This window comes from Thermobia domestica, chromosome 1, assembly GCF_964235325.1.
Source record: "Thermobia domestica chromosome 1, izTheDome1.hap1.1, whole genome shotgun sequence".
Classification (NCBI taxonomy): domain Eukaryota; kingdom Metazoa; phylum Arthropoda; class Insecta; order Zygentoma; family Lepismatidae; genus Thermobia; species Thermobia domestica.
The window spans coordinates 230,196,878-230,215,322 of NC_137454.1; the positions used below are offsets into that span (position 1 = coordinate 230,196,878).

Sequence of the window (18,445 nt, forward strand, 5' to 3'; positions counted from 1 at the left end):
AATTAACATTTAATACTAATTCCTAATGTTTTTTTCTTCAGTTCGCGACTTAGTAGTAATCGCCCCACTTGAGGCAAATTTTCCGCCCCCTGGAGCGTGGCGCCCGCCGCCGCCGCCAAATTTTGCGCCCCGGGCGCCCGGCGCCCCATTATGGGGTTACGTGGCCCGGGGTCAATGACCTAGGAGCGCCCGCCGCCGCCAAATTTTGCGCCCCGGGCGCCCGGCGCCCATTTTTTGGGTTATGTGGCTCGGGGTCAATGACCTAGGGGTACCATGGCCCACCCCCTCTAAATTTTGGCAGGGGTACATAGGACCACCCCCCTTAAATTTTGGAAATTGACAAATCTAAAAATTTGGTATGGTAGCCTAGGACCACAGTATGTACCTCTATCCGTATTGGGTGTCTATGTCGTTCCCTTTCATGGGTAAAAAATTGCCAAAAATTCAAATTTCGGGGGTTTTTGACCTAATTTATCCTCTTTGATGAGGTGTTATTACCCTATATGGTTATATGGACGTATACAGGGGTCCATTCCCTTTCATAAGACATGGGTATATTAATACACCCCTTGAAAAATTTGGGAGGGGTACCTTGGCCCACCACTTAAATTTTGGAAATTGACCAACTTAAACATTGGGTATTATAGTACAGGATCCTAATATCTATTATGATAAATTTGGGTGGTCCACCTCATTTCCTTCTAGGGGTACAAAATTGCCAAAAATATAAACGTAAGCAATACGTTATACCACGTGTTTGGTTTTTGGCTCAATTTATCCCCTTTGATGAGGTGTTATTACCTTATATGGTTATATGGTCATGTATAGGGGTCCATTCCCTTTCATAAGACATAGGTACATTTGTGCACCCCTTGAAAAATTTGGGAGGGGTACCTTGGCCCACCCCTTAAATTTTGGAAATTGACCAATTTAAACATTGGTTATTATAGTACTGGACCCTAACATGTATTATGATAAATTTGGGTGGTCCACCTCGTTCCCTTTTAGGGGTACAAAATTGTCAAAATATAAACGTAAGCAATACGTTGTACCACGTGTTTGGTTTTTGGCCCAATTTATCCCCTTTGATGAGGTGTTATTACCTTATATGGTTATATGGTCATGTATAGGGGTCCATTCCCTTTCATAAGACATAGGTACATTTGTGCACCCCTTGAAAAATTTGGGAGGGGTACCTTGGCCCACCCCTTAAATTTTGGAAATTGATCATTTTATATATTTGGTATTATAGTACTGGACCCTAACATGTATTATGATAAATTTGGGTGGTCCACCTCGTTCCCTTTTAGGGGTACAAAATTGTCAAAATATAAACGTAAGCAATACGTTGTACCACGTGTTTGGTTTTTGGCCCAATTTATCCCCTTTGATGAGGTGTTATTACCTTATATGATTATATGGTCATGTATAGGGGTCCATTACCTTTCATAAGATATGGGTATATTTGTGCACTCCTTTAAAAATTTGGGAGGGGTACTTTGGCCCACCCCTTAAATTTTGGAAATTGCCCAATTTAAACATTTGGTATTATAGTACAAGACCCTAATATGTATTATGATAAATTTGGGTGGTCCACCTCGTTCCCTTTTAGGGGTACAAAATTGACAAAATATAAACGTAAGCATTACGTTGTACCACGTGTTTGGTTTTTGACCTAATTTATTCCTTTGGATGAGGTCCTATTACCTTATATGGTAATGTATAGGTGTTCATTCCCTATCATAAGACATAGGTACATTGATGCACCCCGGGAGGGGATTCGGTATCATAGTACATGACTCAACATGTATCATGATAAATTTGGGTGGTCCACATCGTTCTCTTTTAGGGGTACAAAATTCCTAAAATATAAACATAAGCAATATGTTGTACCATGTGTTTGGTTTTTGGCCCAATTTCTCCCCATTTGATGAGGTTTTATTACCTTATATGGTTATATGGTCATGTATATAGGTTCATTTCCTATCATAAGATATGGGTACATTGATGCATCCTTTAAAAATTTGGGAGGGGTATTTTGGCTCATCCACTCGGTTTTAGAAATTGTTCAATATAAGCATTTGGTATCATAGTACAGGTCTCCAATATGTACCACTATAAATTTGGATGGTCCACATCGTTCCCTTTTCATAGGTAAAGAACTACCAAAAATCAAATTTCGGAGGTTATTGACCCCTATTTAGCATGTTATATGGGTATGTACAGAGGTTTATTACCTTTATATGTTTATGTTCCCTTTTAAATTTGGGAATTATCAAATAACAAAATTCGGTAAACGTTTTCTAGGACCCATTGGTGTTCCTCTTATGGCCAAATATTCAAAATTTAAATGTTATTGACCGGCTTTATTATTGAATAAGTACAGGATTTATTACTTTTTTCATAAGACACAGGTGTATTTGTGTACCAATCTTAAATTTTGGAAGGGGTACATTTCTTATTGTCGTATCAATAATTGGTAATTGGATAGTATCTCATTCATTGGGTAAATCATTATGATCACGTGATCGGTTATTGACCTATGATGGGATTAGGAGTCCAGGACATTGGTACATTGAAACTTTGTAGGATAATTTGATAATGCGTCATTGGTTTTGATTATTCCCGCCAAATATAAACGTAAGCAAGACGTTGTACCACGTGATTGTCCTTGATGAGGTAGTGTACAGGGATTCATTTCCTTTGTTGTGGTACTTCTTAAGTTTGAGTACACACACACACTTCTAGAAAACAGTTGGTTCTACTCAGGTAAACAATTGACGGACATTATTGACCTTATTGAACATATAATGATATGATTAACTCTAAGACTTAGGTATATCAAGAGAAGTATTCTTTAAATTTGGGAATGGTGATAAACAGAATTTTAACATAAGGTGCGAAATTTGAAACAATACATTGAACTTTAGTCACAGCTCATAGTCTAAGATCATTGGTGGTGATTGATTTGAAATCTGATAGCTAATCTTATTGAATCTTATGACTCATAGACGAAAGGCAATACATGCTACAACAGTTTGAAATTTAATCATAAGGTGATGTAATCTGACACTAACAAAGTTATTGTTAATGCAATTTGATTGGATAATCACTATCTTTCCTGCAATCTGATTGGTTGATCACTATCTTTCGTGCAATCTGATTGGTTGATGATTTTCAAATCTTTGCTGTATTCAGTTTTAAGTTTTGTTTAACATTTAAAAATCTTGGTTTCGTTCAACATTTTGCACTCACTGATAAATATGATCAAAACCGTTTATTTGTTAATCGAATAGTTAAAAACCGGATAAAGTTTGACGGTTAACCGTGAAACGTAAAATTTTTTTAGTTTGAAATTTTTTTGTTTGAGACTTTTTGTTTGAAAATTCTTGCTTTCAAATTTTTGTTTGAATTTTTTGTTTCAAAATTTTGTTTGACATTTTTTTGACAACTTTTGTTTCAAAATTTTTTGTTTAAAAATTTTTCGTTTGAAATTTTTTAAAATTTTTTCGTTTCAAAATTTTGTTTAAAATTTTTGTTTGAAATTTTTCGTTTCCAAATTTTTTTGTTTGAAATTTTTTGTTTCAAAATTTTTTGAAATTTTTTTTCGCTTCAAAATTTTGTTTGAATTTTTTTCGTTTGAAATTGTTTGTTTGAATTTTTTTCGTTTCAAAATTTTGTTTCAAAGATTTTTTGTTCTAAATTTTTGTTTCAAAGTTTGGTTTGACATTTTTAAAAGTTTGTGCACCCATTAGTAAAGAACCTGAACTGTTTAGAGCAAAAACCTCTGGCAACATTGTGGTGCAATAGTACACGCCAGAACATGATAATGCAACGTCATCAGTTTTTCATCATATATAAGTATCGTTCGAGTTAGTATTCATGATAACATCATCATGGCTACTTGTCTGCAGTTTCTAAACACGCGTGATGTGATGAAATCATTTACCAAGATTACTGATTTACAACAGAATGTACCTTATAGAATCTTAGCTAGCCAAATGATCCCTACAAAGTTTGGATTAAGAATCGTAGTGAAGCTTGAAAATGATAAGAATATAATTTTACCAGCAAGATATTTACCCATGGAAGCATCAAAACAAGAAGAACTGCTACGTTTCTTAAATACTGGATCTGTATCTTTATGTTACAAAGGATTCTTGGGTCGAAGTCATCAACTTGAATTTAGTACACAGCCAGATTCGTCAGCAATTGTGATGAAATCATGAATTCAAACGTCAGCACATTTCTTTCCAATGACGTCAGCCGTAGTTGTATGAATTTGGTTGGTCAGCATGACGTCAGCAACTGTGATGAAACCATGAATTCAAACGTCAGCACATTCCTTTCCAATGACGTCAGCAATAACTATAAACCAGCAAATACAGTGTCATCCCACGAAATCATTTGAGCAAGTGCTTTTCAGGAGGAAAGATGTGTACTTCTAACGATAAAGAGTTCATCTTCGCAAGCTATTATCCAATAAATATATTTCAAACAAAACATGTGATGATTGGTATCAGTGCTAGAACATTTGAACCTGTGATTCGATTGGGCAAAGCAGAACAATTTGGTGTACAACTGACCTGTGAAGAATGGCAAATATTATGTTCACGAATCGACCAAATGAACGATTATTTTCATGATGAGCTAAATGTGACCATAGTCAAATCATTAGGCTCAAATCATGAAGTGGTGCTGCGTACAGTCCTCGAAGAGAAGATGGTGCTGTTACGTAAAAAGAGTACATTTCATGTCCCTCGCAACATGGTGTATCTAACACAAACGGAATGGAACAAATTCATCAGCGTATTTCAGTGTGTTAAACATGCAGTGGAAGTGTGCAACAAAACAAGTATATTCCTGAAAAAGTACTATTTTGAAAAATGTGTTATGCATATTGTACAACATGTATCTAGATATTGTGATGGTTGTCAACATCGTTCGTGGGTGCATACCTGCATTGATAAACAGTTTATTTGTGATCAAATGGACATTGAGTTTCCACCAATTGATATTGCATTAGACCTTAAAAGACTTCAACTGGAATTAAAATTATACGCTAAAGACAAACTAGTGCAAGAAGTTCAAAATACATTGTATCGACAATATCCAGAACCACTATCTGGTATGGATGTATGTGGAGTGTAATAAAATGATCCATTTCAATGAATTGTGTTTTTTTCATTTCAAGTACAACCCCATGTTCTGACGTGTACTATTGCACCACAATGTTGCCAGAGATTTTTGCTCTAAAGAGTTCAGGTTCTTTACTAATGGGTGCACAAACTTTTAAAAATGTCAAACCAAACTTTGAAACAAAAAATCTTTGAAACAAAATTTTGAAACGAAAAAAATTCAAACAAACAATTTCAAACGAAAAAAATTCAAACAAAATTTTGAAGCGAAAAAAAATTTCAAACAAAATTTTGAAACAAAAAATTTCAAACAAAAAAATTTGGAAACGAAAAATTTCAAACAAAAATTTTAAACAATTTTGAAACGAAAAAATTTTAAAAAATTTCAAACGAAAAATTTTTAAACAAAAAATTTTGAAACAAAAGTTGTCAAAAAAATGTCAAACAAAATTTTGAAACAAAAAATTCAAACAAAAATTTGAAAGCAAGAATTTTCAAACAAAAAGTTTCAAACAAAAAAATTTCAAACTAAAAAAATTTTACGTTTCACGGTTAACCGTCAAACTTTATCCGGTTTTTAACTATTCGATTAACAAATAAACGGTTTTGATCATATTTATCAGTGAATGCAAAATGTTGAACGAAACCAAGATTTTTAAATGTTAAACAAAACTTAAAACTGAATACAGCACAGATTTGAAAATCATCAACCAATCAGATTGCACGAAAGATAGTGATCAACCAATCAGATTGCAGGAAAGATAGTGATCATCCAATCAAATTGCATTAACAATAACTTTGTTAGTGTCAGATTACATCACCTTATGATTAAATTTCAAACTGTTGTAGCATGTATTGCCTTTCGTCTATGAGTCATAAGATTCAATAAGATTAGCTATCAGATTTCAAATCAATCACCACCAATGATCTTAGACTATGAGCTGTGACTAAAGTTCAATGTATTGTTTCAAATTTCGCACCTTATGTTAAAATTCTGTTTATCACCATTCCCAAATTTAAAGAATACTTCTCTTGATATACCTAAGTCTTAGAGTTAATCGTATCATTATATGTTCAATAAGGTCAATAATGTCCGTCAATTGTTTACCTGAGTAGAACCAACTGTTTTCTAGAAGTGTGTGTGTGTACTCAAACTTAAGAAGTACCACAACAAAGGAAATGAATCCCTGTACACTACCTCATCAAGGACAATCACGTGGTACAACGTCTTGCTTACGTTTATATTTGGCGGGAATAATCAAAACCAATGACGCATTATCAAATTATCCTACAAAGTTTCAATGTACCAATGTCCTGGACTCCTAATCCCATCATAGGTCAATAACCGATCACGTGATCATAATGATTTACCCAATGAATGAGATACTATCCAATTACCAATTATTGATACGACAATAAGAAATGTACCCCTTCCAAAATTTAAGATTGGTACACAAATACACCTGTGTCTTATGAAAAAAGTAATAAATCCTGTACTTATTCAATAATAAAGCCGGTCAATAACATTTAAATTTTGAATATTTGGCCATAAGAGGAACACCAATGGGTCCTAGAAAACGTTTACCGAATTTTGTTATTTGATAATTCCCAAATTTAAAAGGGAACATAAACATATAAAGGTAATAAACCTCTGTACATACCCATATAACATGCTAAATAGGGGTCAATAACCTCCGAAATTTGATTTTTGGTAGTTCTTTACCTATGAAAAGGGAACGATGTGGACCATCCAAATTTATAGTGGTACATATTGGAGACCTGTACTATGATACCAAATGCTTATATTGAACAATTTCTAAAACCGAGTGGATGAGCCAAAATACCCCTCCCAAATTTTTAAAGGATGCATCAATGTACCCATATATGATAGGAAATGAACCTATATACATGACCATATAACCATATAAGGTAATAAAACCTCATCAAATGGGGAGAAATTGGGCCAAAAACCAAACACATGGTACAACATATTGCTTATGTTTATATTTTAGCAATTTTGTACCCCTAAAAGAGAACGATGTGGACCACCCAAATTTATCATGATACATGTTGAGTCATGTACTATGATACCGAATCCCCTCCCGGGGTGCATCAATGTACCTATGTCTTATGATAGGGAATGAACACCTATACATTACCATATAAGGTAATAGGACCTCATCCAAAGGAATAAATTAGGTCAAAAACCAAACACGTGGTACAACGTAATGCTTACGTTTATATTTTGTCAATTTTGTACCCCTAAAAGGGAACGAGGTGGACCACCCAAATTTATCATAATACATATTAGGGTCTTGTACTATAATACCAAAAGTTTAAATTGGGCAATTTCCAAAATTTAAGGGGTGGGCCAAAGTACCCCTCCCAAATTTTTAAAGGAGTGCACAAATATACCCATATCTTATGAAAGGTAATGGACCCCTATACATGACCATATAATCATATAAGGTAATAACACCTCATCAAAGGGGATAAATTGGGCCAAAAACCAAACACGTGGTACAACGTATTGCTTACGTTTATATTTTGACAATTTTGTACCCCTAAAAGGGAACGAGGTGGACCACCCAAATTTATCATAATACATGTTAGGGTCCAGTACTATAATACCAAATATATAAAATGATCAATTTCCAAAATTTAAGGGGTGGGCCAAGGTACCCCTCCCAAATTTTTCAAGGGGTGCACAAATGTACCTATGTCTTATGAAAGGGAATGGACCCCTATACATGACCATATAACCATATAAGGTAATAACACCTCATCAAAGGGGATAAATTGAGCCAAAAACCAAACACGTGGTATAATGTATTGCTTACGTTTATATTTTTGGCAATTTTGTACCCCTAGAAGGAAATGAGGTGGACCACCCAAATTTATCATAATAGATATTAGGATCCTGTACTATAATACCCAATGTTTAAATTGGTCAATTTCCAAAATTTAAGTGGTGGGCCAAGGTACCCCTCCCAAATTTTTCAAGGGGTGCATTAATATACCCATGTCTTATGAAAGGGAATGGACCCCTGTATACGTCCATATAACCATATAGGGTAATAACACCTCATCAAAGAGGATAAATTAGGTCAAAAACCCCCGAAATTTGAATTTTTGGCAATTTTTTACCCATGAAAGGGAACGACATAGACACCCAATACGGATAGAGGTACATACTGTGGTCCTAGGCTACCATACCAAATTTTTAGATTTGTCAATTTCCAAAATTTAAGGGGAGGTGGTCCTATGTACCCCTGCCAAAATTTTGGGGGTGGGCCAAGGTACCCCTGCCAAAATTTAGAGGGGGTGGGCCATGGTACCCCTAGGTCATTGACCCCGAGCCACATAACCCAAAAAATGGGCGCCGGGCGCCCGGGGCGCAAAATTTGGCGGCGGCGGGCGCTCCTAGGTCATTGACCCCGGGCCGCGTAACCCCAAAATGGGGCGCCCGGGGCGGAAAATTTGGCGGCGGCGGCGGGCGCCACGCTCCAGGGGGCGGAAAAATTTGCCTCAAGTGGGGCGATTACTACTGACTTGTATTATACAAGGAGAAAGATTTAAAACAAAAAAATTAAATAATAAAATCAACAAAATGATTAAAAAAAATGATTTTTTCCCACCCTGGTTGGTCTGATATGAAACCTTTTTTAGTTTATTCAGGTTAGGAGCACAACTACAGGGTGCGGCACGTAAAACCGGCCCGTCGTAATATTCTGGTATATTGTGTTTTTGGCAACACTTAAATAATCTACCTTCCTACCAAGAGTTTTATACACACTTGACCGAAGAGGAGCGTCGGTTATGTTACTTTCAGCAGGACGGTGCAACATGCCACACATCAGCTGCATCATTGTCCCTTGTGCATGATATGTTCACACCAGAGAGGACAATCAGCAAAGGCTTGTGGCCTCCTCGGTCACCAGACTTGTCCACGTGTGACTTTTACTTATGGGGACTGTTAAAGGGAAGAGTATACGAAACAAATCCACACACAATTGAAGAACTCAAGACCAGGATCCAGGATGTCACCAATAGCATTACAACACAAGAACTGACAAGGGTATATATGAATCTCCTCAATCGTGCTCACATGTGTGTTGAAGTAAGCGGAGGACACTTTCAGCATCTGCTGTGAAGGCTGCTGTGAAGGTGAGTAGTCATATTCAATACATTACATTTCATTTATGTGTTGTAGTTAATCATATTCAATACATTACATTTCATTTTATGTGTTCACTTTACGGGCCGGTTTTACGTGCCGCACCCTGTATTTTAAATTAACAAGCACAACTACTTTATAAAATTAATATGTATATGGTTGTTTCTGTTGTTTACATACACAATATGAATATAACCGATTCATTATTTATTTATTCATCTTATTGTGCGTATTTTCCAGGGTGGATTAATTTAAATCAGTCTGGTTTAAATCACGATATAAATCAAGATTTAAATCACTCGATTTTCTAAATAAAAATCGTTGATTTAAATCGAATTCCGAAATAAATTAATTTAAAGTGAAAGTAAGTAAAATCCCATTCCTGTTCTGTTATTTCGATTATGGAAGTTAATAATCATAATACAATGAGACTCAAATGTACAGTATAAAGTGTGTCCCAGAAAAAAATGTAACAATTAAAACATATCATGAGTAGAAAAACAAAAAATTGTAATGATGTGAGAAGATGTTCTGTACATATGTTGGGGTGTGTATGTTCGTTTCTACCACCGAAGAACACTAATAAATACGTAAAAAAAAAAAAAAAAAAAAAAAAACGAATGAGTTTTGCTTTAATACCCGACATAAGGCGATTTACAAAGTTTTTGTCCAACTTATCACTAGCACATTTCCAATGCCGTTTGAATTCTTGCACGTTCTTCTCTACTACGTTGCTCTCCTTCAACTTTCTTTTCATTGCTGCCCAATATTTTTCAATGGGGCGAAGTTCAGGGCAGTTTGGTGGATTGGCAGCTTTCGGCACAACGTTCACATTATTGTGTTCATACCATATTAAAGCCCTGCAATTGTAATGAGGAGTAGCCAAATTGGGCCAGAAAATAGTATTAGCATTATGTTGCCTGATAAACGGCAAAAGCCGGTTTTCTGAACATTCTGATATGTAAATATCCTGATTAATTGTCCCTGAAGTGATGAACGCCTCACTTTTCTTTCCACAGGAGCAAATTGCTTGTCATATCAAGAACTTTAGTGGAAATTTTGCTGTGTGTCTGGTTCTTACGTCTGTAGAAACGTCCATTCGACTCTTTGCCACATAATATTTTGGTCCTGGCAGTTGTTGACTGTCGGCCAGAACATAAGTTTCGTCATCCATAATGAGACACCTCGAAAATTGGGAAGCATATTCGCATACAGTTTTCGTGTACGCATTTTTGCAATATTTTGTTGTTTCTCGCTTCTGTCCGGCACTTTAACAGCTCGAAACGACTTTAAATCTTGCTGTTTTTTAGTCCTCTGTACAATTGACTTTGTTGTATTATACCTTTCAGCCATTCTGCGTACAAACGTGCTGGATTTCTTCGATGTGCACTCACAATTTTTCGCACTAATGCACTGTCACTTACACCAGCTTTCCTTCCACACCCTTTCTTCCTGTCACACGTTAATGTATCCTTGAAACTGAGAATAATGTCCCTTACGGTTTTCCTATTCAATTTAAGTTCTTTTGCTATGCATGCATATGACCGTTCAGGATTTTCTTCATATTTGTAAATCACTTGTTTACGTGTCTGTAGTTGTTTTGATGCCATCTTGCACAACTGTTTGACAACGCCACACATCTACTAGCTACAGCACTACTCACAACTGCAAGCTTCAAGTACACAATGAAATGAGTCCTGTTCTACTTGTTATTTACGAGAACTTATTTTAACAAGTTGTTACATTTTTTTCTGGGACACACTTTAGTATGAAAACAAGTGTCATGCAGTAGGAAAAATCCCGTTTTGAACAGGTAACGGAGCAATCCTACTTTCTTCTTTTCGTAACATTGGGTTTGGGTTTTAAAATCGTTAACTATTCCAACGGGGAAATCACCATCGAGATTTAAGACGAAAATTCTTTTTTGTGCATGTCTGTTTGTTTGTTCCCAGATAATAGGGCGTATTTAGAGGGGTCCTATCCCCTCTCCATTTCTTTTTTAATTTTATAACTTTAGGCGAAATTTATGTATTTCATGCTGCAAGCTAGTTCTGAGTTTTTAAAAATAGGTCTCTACCAAATATCAGTAACTTTTGTGATAAAAAGTGTCATTTTGATAAACGTTGCTGTACTTTTTCCTTAATGCTTAACCTTTTAAATTATATCACCTATTTTTAGGTGATAGGGTAGTCTTCATTATTCGGTTAAAAAAGTACCAATAACGCTTTTTACTTCGTTTTCTTCAAGACTGCAGGCATTTTAGAACACGTTACATATGCTTTCACGCCTTTCTGCGTTGAGGCATAGTGTGTGATGACGTCATAAATTTAAAAAGATATTTTTTGTTATGCGTATTATTATTTTTTGGCGGTCTACATTTTGCATTCAGAAGACTGAAATTTTGTGCACTCGTTCAGTGCACTTCTTAATAATTTTCAGATGTTTTCAGATCTCTGCGTGGAAACAGCGGTGTCCTGAGGGGCAAAAATGTTTTAAAAAAAGGACATTTTTAACAAAAAAAAAAAGCTTTTTTTATGATTTTCCCATCTTAGATGGAGACATATGAATGGTACCATTTGAAAGGCTGTTCTGTTCTGAAGAAAATGATGTACGTACTATGCTCCTAGGATAAATAGGGATGTCTCAGGAAAATGTTACCTGAGATCCTGTTTTATACGGGAATCTGGGGTATTTGGGGAATATTATTTTTCGCGGGCTTACTTTTGCACCTACAAGATTGAAATTTTGCACATTTACTCAGTGCACCCCTCAGTATTTTTCAGATCTCTGCCTTAAAACAGGGGGATGGGTCCACAGAGGTAAAAATTATATATATATATATATATATATATATATATATAAACAGAAAATTCCTTTTTTTTCGTGATTTACCCGCCCCAGATACATGGAGACATTTGAAGGGTACTGTTTGAAAATTTGTTTTATTCTGAAGAGAATAATGTACAAATCATGATCCTAGGATAAATAGGGATGTCTGAAGAAATTTTTATATTACATCCGGGTCATTTGGGGCATTGTGGGGATGTTCTTAGCTCATTGTTAGTTTCCTCACCCTTACTACTCAAAATAGAAGCTTGAAATTTTGTACACACATTTAGTACACCCCTTAGTTTTTCCCAGTTGATTTTGAGATCTGTGTTAACACAGGGGAATCCAGAGGGAATCAAATTTTTTTTTACAAAAAAGTAAAGAAAGAAAAAAAAAGCCGATTACTCTCAAAATTTCCCGCTTCAGAAACATGATAAGGAATGTAAATGTTCCCGTTTCAAAAGCTGTTCTATTCTAAAGAGAGTGATGTATGTACCATGATCCTAGGATAAATAAGGATGATGCTGTAGCTGCTTGACTGAAAGTCTATAATTTACCTTTAAAAAGAGCCATAATTTAAAAGGGTTAAGAAACATTGTTTGGGATTGATATAGGTTAACTATTGGGGATAATTCACAATTCAACTCAATACTTTCACTTAAATGGCATAATTAGCATTTAATATTAATTCCTAATGCTTTTTCTTCAGTTCGCGACTTGTATTATACGAGGAGAAAGATTTGATTTAAATCAAAAAAATCGATTTAAATAAAAAAAATCATTTTTTCTACCCTGGTATTTTCGTTTAGATAACAGAGTAACAACCCATAAGAGGATTGTATACTTGTTTGTAAGCTTATATGATGTTTTTCTCCACGTATAAGTGTCATCTTTTTGAGTATGGAGAGATTCGGAAATATTTCCAATTCTGCACATTCCTTTCTTCGAAGCGCGCGTGCGCGCGAGAGACAAAAATCAAGAGTGCCCTGGGGCCTATTTCTCAAAACTGCTAGTATGCAATGCTAGTGTAAAACTTCTTAAAATAAAATATTTAACAGTTGTATATACTATAAAATCATGACAAATTAAGAGATATCTGCGTTAGTATTTAGCTACTATTCTACTATTTCTATTTCACGATATTTTTACGACTTGATGCTTACATATTACAAAGACTTGCAGCTTTGATAAACAGACTCCTGGCCTGTATTCTCATACGAGAGTTGCTAATTACGTTGCCTAAGAATGAACCTTACGCAGGAGTACGTTTAATTGATATGTAAGGTCGGTGCGATACATTTTTTGATGTGTCCAAAAAGTTATCTGCCTCTATAAAATGACCATATATAACAGATGACAAAGATTATTTTCCTTTTCTCCTGCCCTCATTTTCTTACGACACTCACTGTCAGCAGTGAAAGACAACAGAAGAAGAAAAATTTCATTATTATACACTCAAGATGAGATGTGGGTTCTTTAGCATTTTCTTCAATTCCAGGAGTCCTGTATAAGTAGCGATCAGTCTACTAATAAGTCTACCGATCTACTAATAGTATTAACAATAAAACGTGTGTTAGAGTTAATTTATTAGGGCAAGAATTGCATACTCCTGTTGCAAATTTGTTTTATACTATGTATCCTATGAATAAGAATTTGCGAAGTAAATCCAATATTCATGTGTAATTTCTGATTCTCAAGAAATCCGCGATCAATTTACTGTGCTGTTTGCGCCTCTGCAGTGTTGGATACAAAATACCACTCCTTAAGGGGGCAGACTACTAAATATTTTTGAAAAACTAATAATTTTTCTTTCGCCCGTTTCTCGTAAGTGGAAAGATGTAATAAAATGTAACTTACCACAATAATAGATAATGTTATTCTACACCTGAAAATACAAACCGGAAGAATTTTCAGTGTTGCCATCCATAGAAATAACAGTGTGACCAGAATTTGAATTACTCAAAAATCTAGGTAAAGGCAGCGACTAGAAAAATGAACTCAACGGTAATTGATGATTTATCATGTTGTCTATGTTCCTTGTTTACTACTTTTTAAATAATGTTTCTATTTATTTTGTAATGACTTATTTATTTTGTAAGAATTTATGTAAGGTTTATAAAATAAATAGAAATATTATTTAAAAAGTAGTAAACAAGAAAGATAGACAGCATGGTAAGTCATCAATTACCGTTGAGTTCATTTTTCTAATCGCTGCCTTTACCTAGATTTTTGAGTAATTCAAATTCTGGTCACACTGTTATTTCTATGGATGGCAACACTGAAAATTCTTTCGATCCGTATTTTCGGGTGTAGAATAGCATTATCTATTATTGTGGTAAGTTACATTTTATTACCTCTTTCCACTTACGAGAAACGGGCAAAATAAAAATTATTAGTTTTTCAAAAATATTTAGTAGTCTGCAGCCTTAACCGAACTTAATGAACAGCGAAGGAAAAAATGTCGCTGACTGAAAATCTACAACAAAGTCTAAGAGGTCACACTATTCTGATCCGTTTTTTCCATATAATTTAATTCCTATCTACGGTTTTTGAATATTAACAAAATACAGTCTATTAAAATAAGCTTTAACAAGCCTCTCGAAATTTACTTTATGAGATTTTCGTTTTCTTAATCTGGAACGAGAAAAATAGATAAACTGTTACCTACCTGTCTTCTTTCACTGCTCTTCTTCCTCCTTCAAGAGGCTGTAGCTGTCCTGATACTCTTCGTCTATCACCAGAACCTTTTTTCTGGGAGCTCTTTTGCTGGTTGGTTGGTTTTGGAGCCAAAAGATGATCCGCTACCTGAGAACTAAGTGGATGGGGTATTTTCATCGTTTGTTGGGAACTCAAACTAGACAACGAAGCTCCGGAATCAACACTGCCTCTCCGCTGCCTTAATCGAACATTCGTATCATCACGAGTGAAACTTTTTGTTCGGATTTGCAATGTCTTCGGTGTAACTTGGAGTAGTCCGTCTAAGTCAGTCATTGACGACGATATACTATGCCTCGTGCGAGTGCTCAGGCCACTTCCGCCCCGAGACAACGAATAATACTGCGACGTTTCTTGAATCACATGATCACTATATAAGTTCAACACAGGTTTTAGTTGTACTACTACTTCCGACCATACGTAACTCAACAACTGTTCCAGAACAGCACGCCTCACAAAGTCTTGAAACTCATTGCTCGATGCGCCCGATATTCTCCTAGCTACGCTAACATTTGCTGGCTGATTAAGCTGAGAGTCCCTGTTAATGCACGCATTTTCATCATAATGTCCGTGGCTAAGAATCGTTTCTTCTTTTATGTCCGAATCTTCATCATCACTACTCACACTGCTACTACTACTACTAGCACTAGAACCACAAACATCATCATCATCATCCTTTTGCAGTCGATCTTCATGTCTAGCCATGGATGGAGACTGGCCCCTACCAACGTATGGCATCTGACACCTGCTAGAAGAAAATTATTACACTTTCAACTCATAACAGCAAGTTGTATACACTTCTTCAATACACACAGCTTCCAGTTAAACAAGTTTTATACTTACATTTTGTGAAAAATCTCGTAACTGAATAGAGAGTTTCAATATAACTCATCTGACCTACCAAATTTTATACTAACATACGATCTCCATGATCATTATTGTTTAGAACGAAAGAATAGAGAATGATTTAACAGAACAGCCATCTGAATCCACACAGAATAAAGAACAATTAATACGAAATAAAAGCAAATCAACTATAAATATTTTACTCAAGACATTTAATGAAAGGTTTATCCTCATTATAAAAGCAAGCTGCCTTATCTCTCAGTCACATTCCTAATAGTTCATAGTCAGTTATCGCTTGCTGTGCTGCCTTCTACATGACGTCAAGAGATGTCGGTAGCGTGCAGATAATTTGCAGATGAACAGAAACCTTACAGAAACAACTAAGTTTACAAAATTCATCTTTTTAAAGAATTATTTTGTATGTACTTTTTATGTCGATTCTTTTTAAAGATCCACTGGTTTTAAATATATAACTGGTTTTAGACATATTCTGAGCCCCTGACATATTGCAACTTTCGAAATAATACGTATATGAAAACAGTACATTTTAGTGGATGTTAAGATTTGTGAAAATACCCAACAAACTGTAAAACGATGCACGCTTATTTGGAAGCACACCGTAGTTATTGTGCAATCTACCTGATTATTGTCAACTTGCATGTTCGATAATTTGTATTAAAAAAAAAAAAATCGTACATATGGTTCTTTGTTTACATATTTTTATTCATTCGAAAAGTTACCCAAATGACTTCAAATCAGGTCAGTGTTAGACTGTGAGTTAAATTTGAAATATTTGTAAATCAAATGGACAACGACAGCGTGGAGCAGATGAGAATAATAATATTTCCTACATGTTGTTATATTGTATTTTTATCTACACAAAATATTTTCTTTTCTTCATTTTTGTTTTTTAAAGTCTAACTTAAACCATCATTCACACCTGAATGGGTCCAGCCTCCTCGCTATTTTAGTGGTTAGCGTGCGTGCCTCTGTGCATAGGTCCCGGGTTCGATTCTCGGTGGGATGGCTTTGAAATTTGATTCAGTTTCCATCATAAACTGTAGATTCAAGTCTCATATAGCCTTAGTGCTGTAACAGATGCTCAACTCCAATCCATTTAACCAAACAGGTCCATTGTGGGTTCCTTTTTGAGTAAAGCACGTAATTTAGATGTGTTTGCGAAGGTAATATATTTCATAGATATTTGGAAATTAAAATGTAGTTTACTTACTCTTATGATATATACGAATTACTTACTTCTAAATTGAAACTTTGTTGCTCTCTTCACAGATACAGTTCGCCTGAAATTTCCTATCGAACACATCTGGGATATGATTTCTCGGCAATTGGTCCGACAGAGTCGTCAAGCAACTAGATAAGCAATACCCCAGGAACATATCCACAACCCATTTGGTTCGATGCCACGGTGAGGCGTACAGAAACTCTCATTGAAGTTAGTAGGGGCTTAAGCAAAATACTTATTGCATTTAATGGGATTGTATTGATCTGAAACTGCACCGTAATCATTCACTTGAATCACTATCAGTAATATGTAGAATAAATTTTGTTATATTCTCGATTTTCAGCAGACAAAATTCCTACAATTTGTAACCGAATTTCATGAATACCATCTGATTATAAATGAACTAGTAAAGTTAATGGTTGTTAATCTTAACAAAAGTTTGCTGAACTTTATCTTCGTTATATTATTTTAGATGACTGTTTTTAATGGAGATTGTACGTATATGCTTTTTTCCTCTTATACTTTGATTTGGCAGTTTAATGTTAGACCTAATAGATGATGCTAGTACCTCAACACTGACTTTGGAACAAATTATAATTTTCCTTGTCTCTCCACCTGACATTGATTTTGAATTCGAAAGTGAAAACACCATTCAACGTTATATTTTGCAGCCACCTTTCGATAATATTATTGAAACGCCTTGCGAAATATAACGCAAAATCCATGTAACACTAGCAACAGATTTTTCTTTAGTAAATAGGACTCAAGCAAACTAAGAAATACCAGGGCTCATAGTGGTCTGGTCTCTTGTAAACAGTTGAAAAGTGACCCAAAGCACACGAAAAGTGACCAAAAAGTTACCAAAATCTCATCATACCCCTTTTTTCCTTTGTCAATTTCTCCGTCACCTCTCTCTTTGTTTGTTGTTTTGTTTCATCTTTTCTTCTTTACTTCTTTTTGAGCTCCATCCTTCCTTAGGTTTTCTAAATATGCTTTGTAGTTACGGTAAGCAGACTTAGCAGATGTAAGAAGCTTCTGAATAAGTGGAACCAGTTCTGGCCTATTTCCGATTTTCTTCATCCCAGACGTTATATTTAACTTAGCATTGAGAGTTTTCAAAGCCATGAAATATTCAAATTCATCACCTATTCCTAAGAAGAACATACAAGAAGCGTAACACTAGACGAACACGATGAATCACACACACGCACACACAAAACGTTGAGAGGAGCGTTAACTATTACGAGAGAAAACTAAAAGACTATTATGATAGAAGAAAGAACAGACACAGAAGGATTCTCAACCCCACCTTGAGAGCTTAAGCATCCACCAACCATCCACTGTGCTTTAGAAAGAATAAAAGCTGAAGTGAGAATAAAGCTGAGTGTTTCAGATGTGGCAGCAAGTACTGAAGCTTTCAGAAGAGTAATGAGTAACAAGTTTCTGCCTTTTTCCATTTATTTTTATATTTTTCTTAGAAAACTGCCAATGCAAAAC

The 18,445-nt window shown here is 35.3% G+C and overlaps 1 protein-coding gene across 4 annotated transcripts in view; it reads right to left on the bottom strand.

The window, feature by feature from the left end:
- Nucleotides 1-18,445, bottom strand: part of LOC145694550 (uncharacterized) — a 78,680-nt gene that overhangs the window by 28,640 nt on the left and 31,595 nt on the right. For 3 of the 4 annotated variants that reach the window (XM_081770901.1, XM_081770893.1, XM_081770875.1), the window contains exon 7: nucleotides 14,813-15,607. In XM_081770901.1, coding sequence (XP_081627027.1) covers nucleotides 14,813-15,607 — 795 coding nt within the window. The remainder of the gene's footprint in view (nucleotides 1-14,812; nucleotides 15,608-18,445) is intronic. The other variant, XM_081770884.1, reaches the window with a different exon arrangement.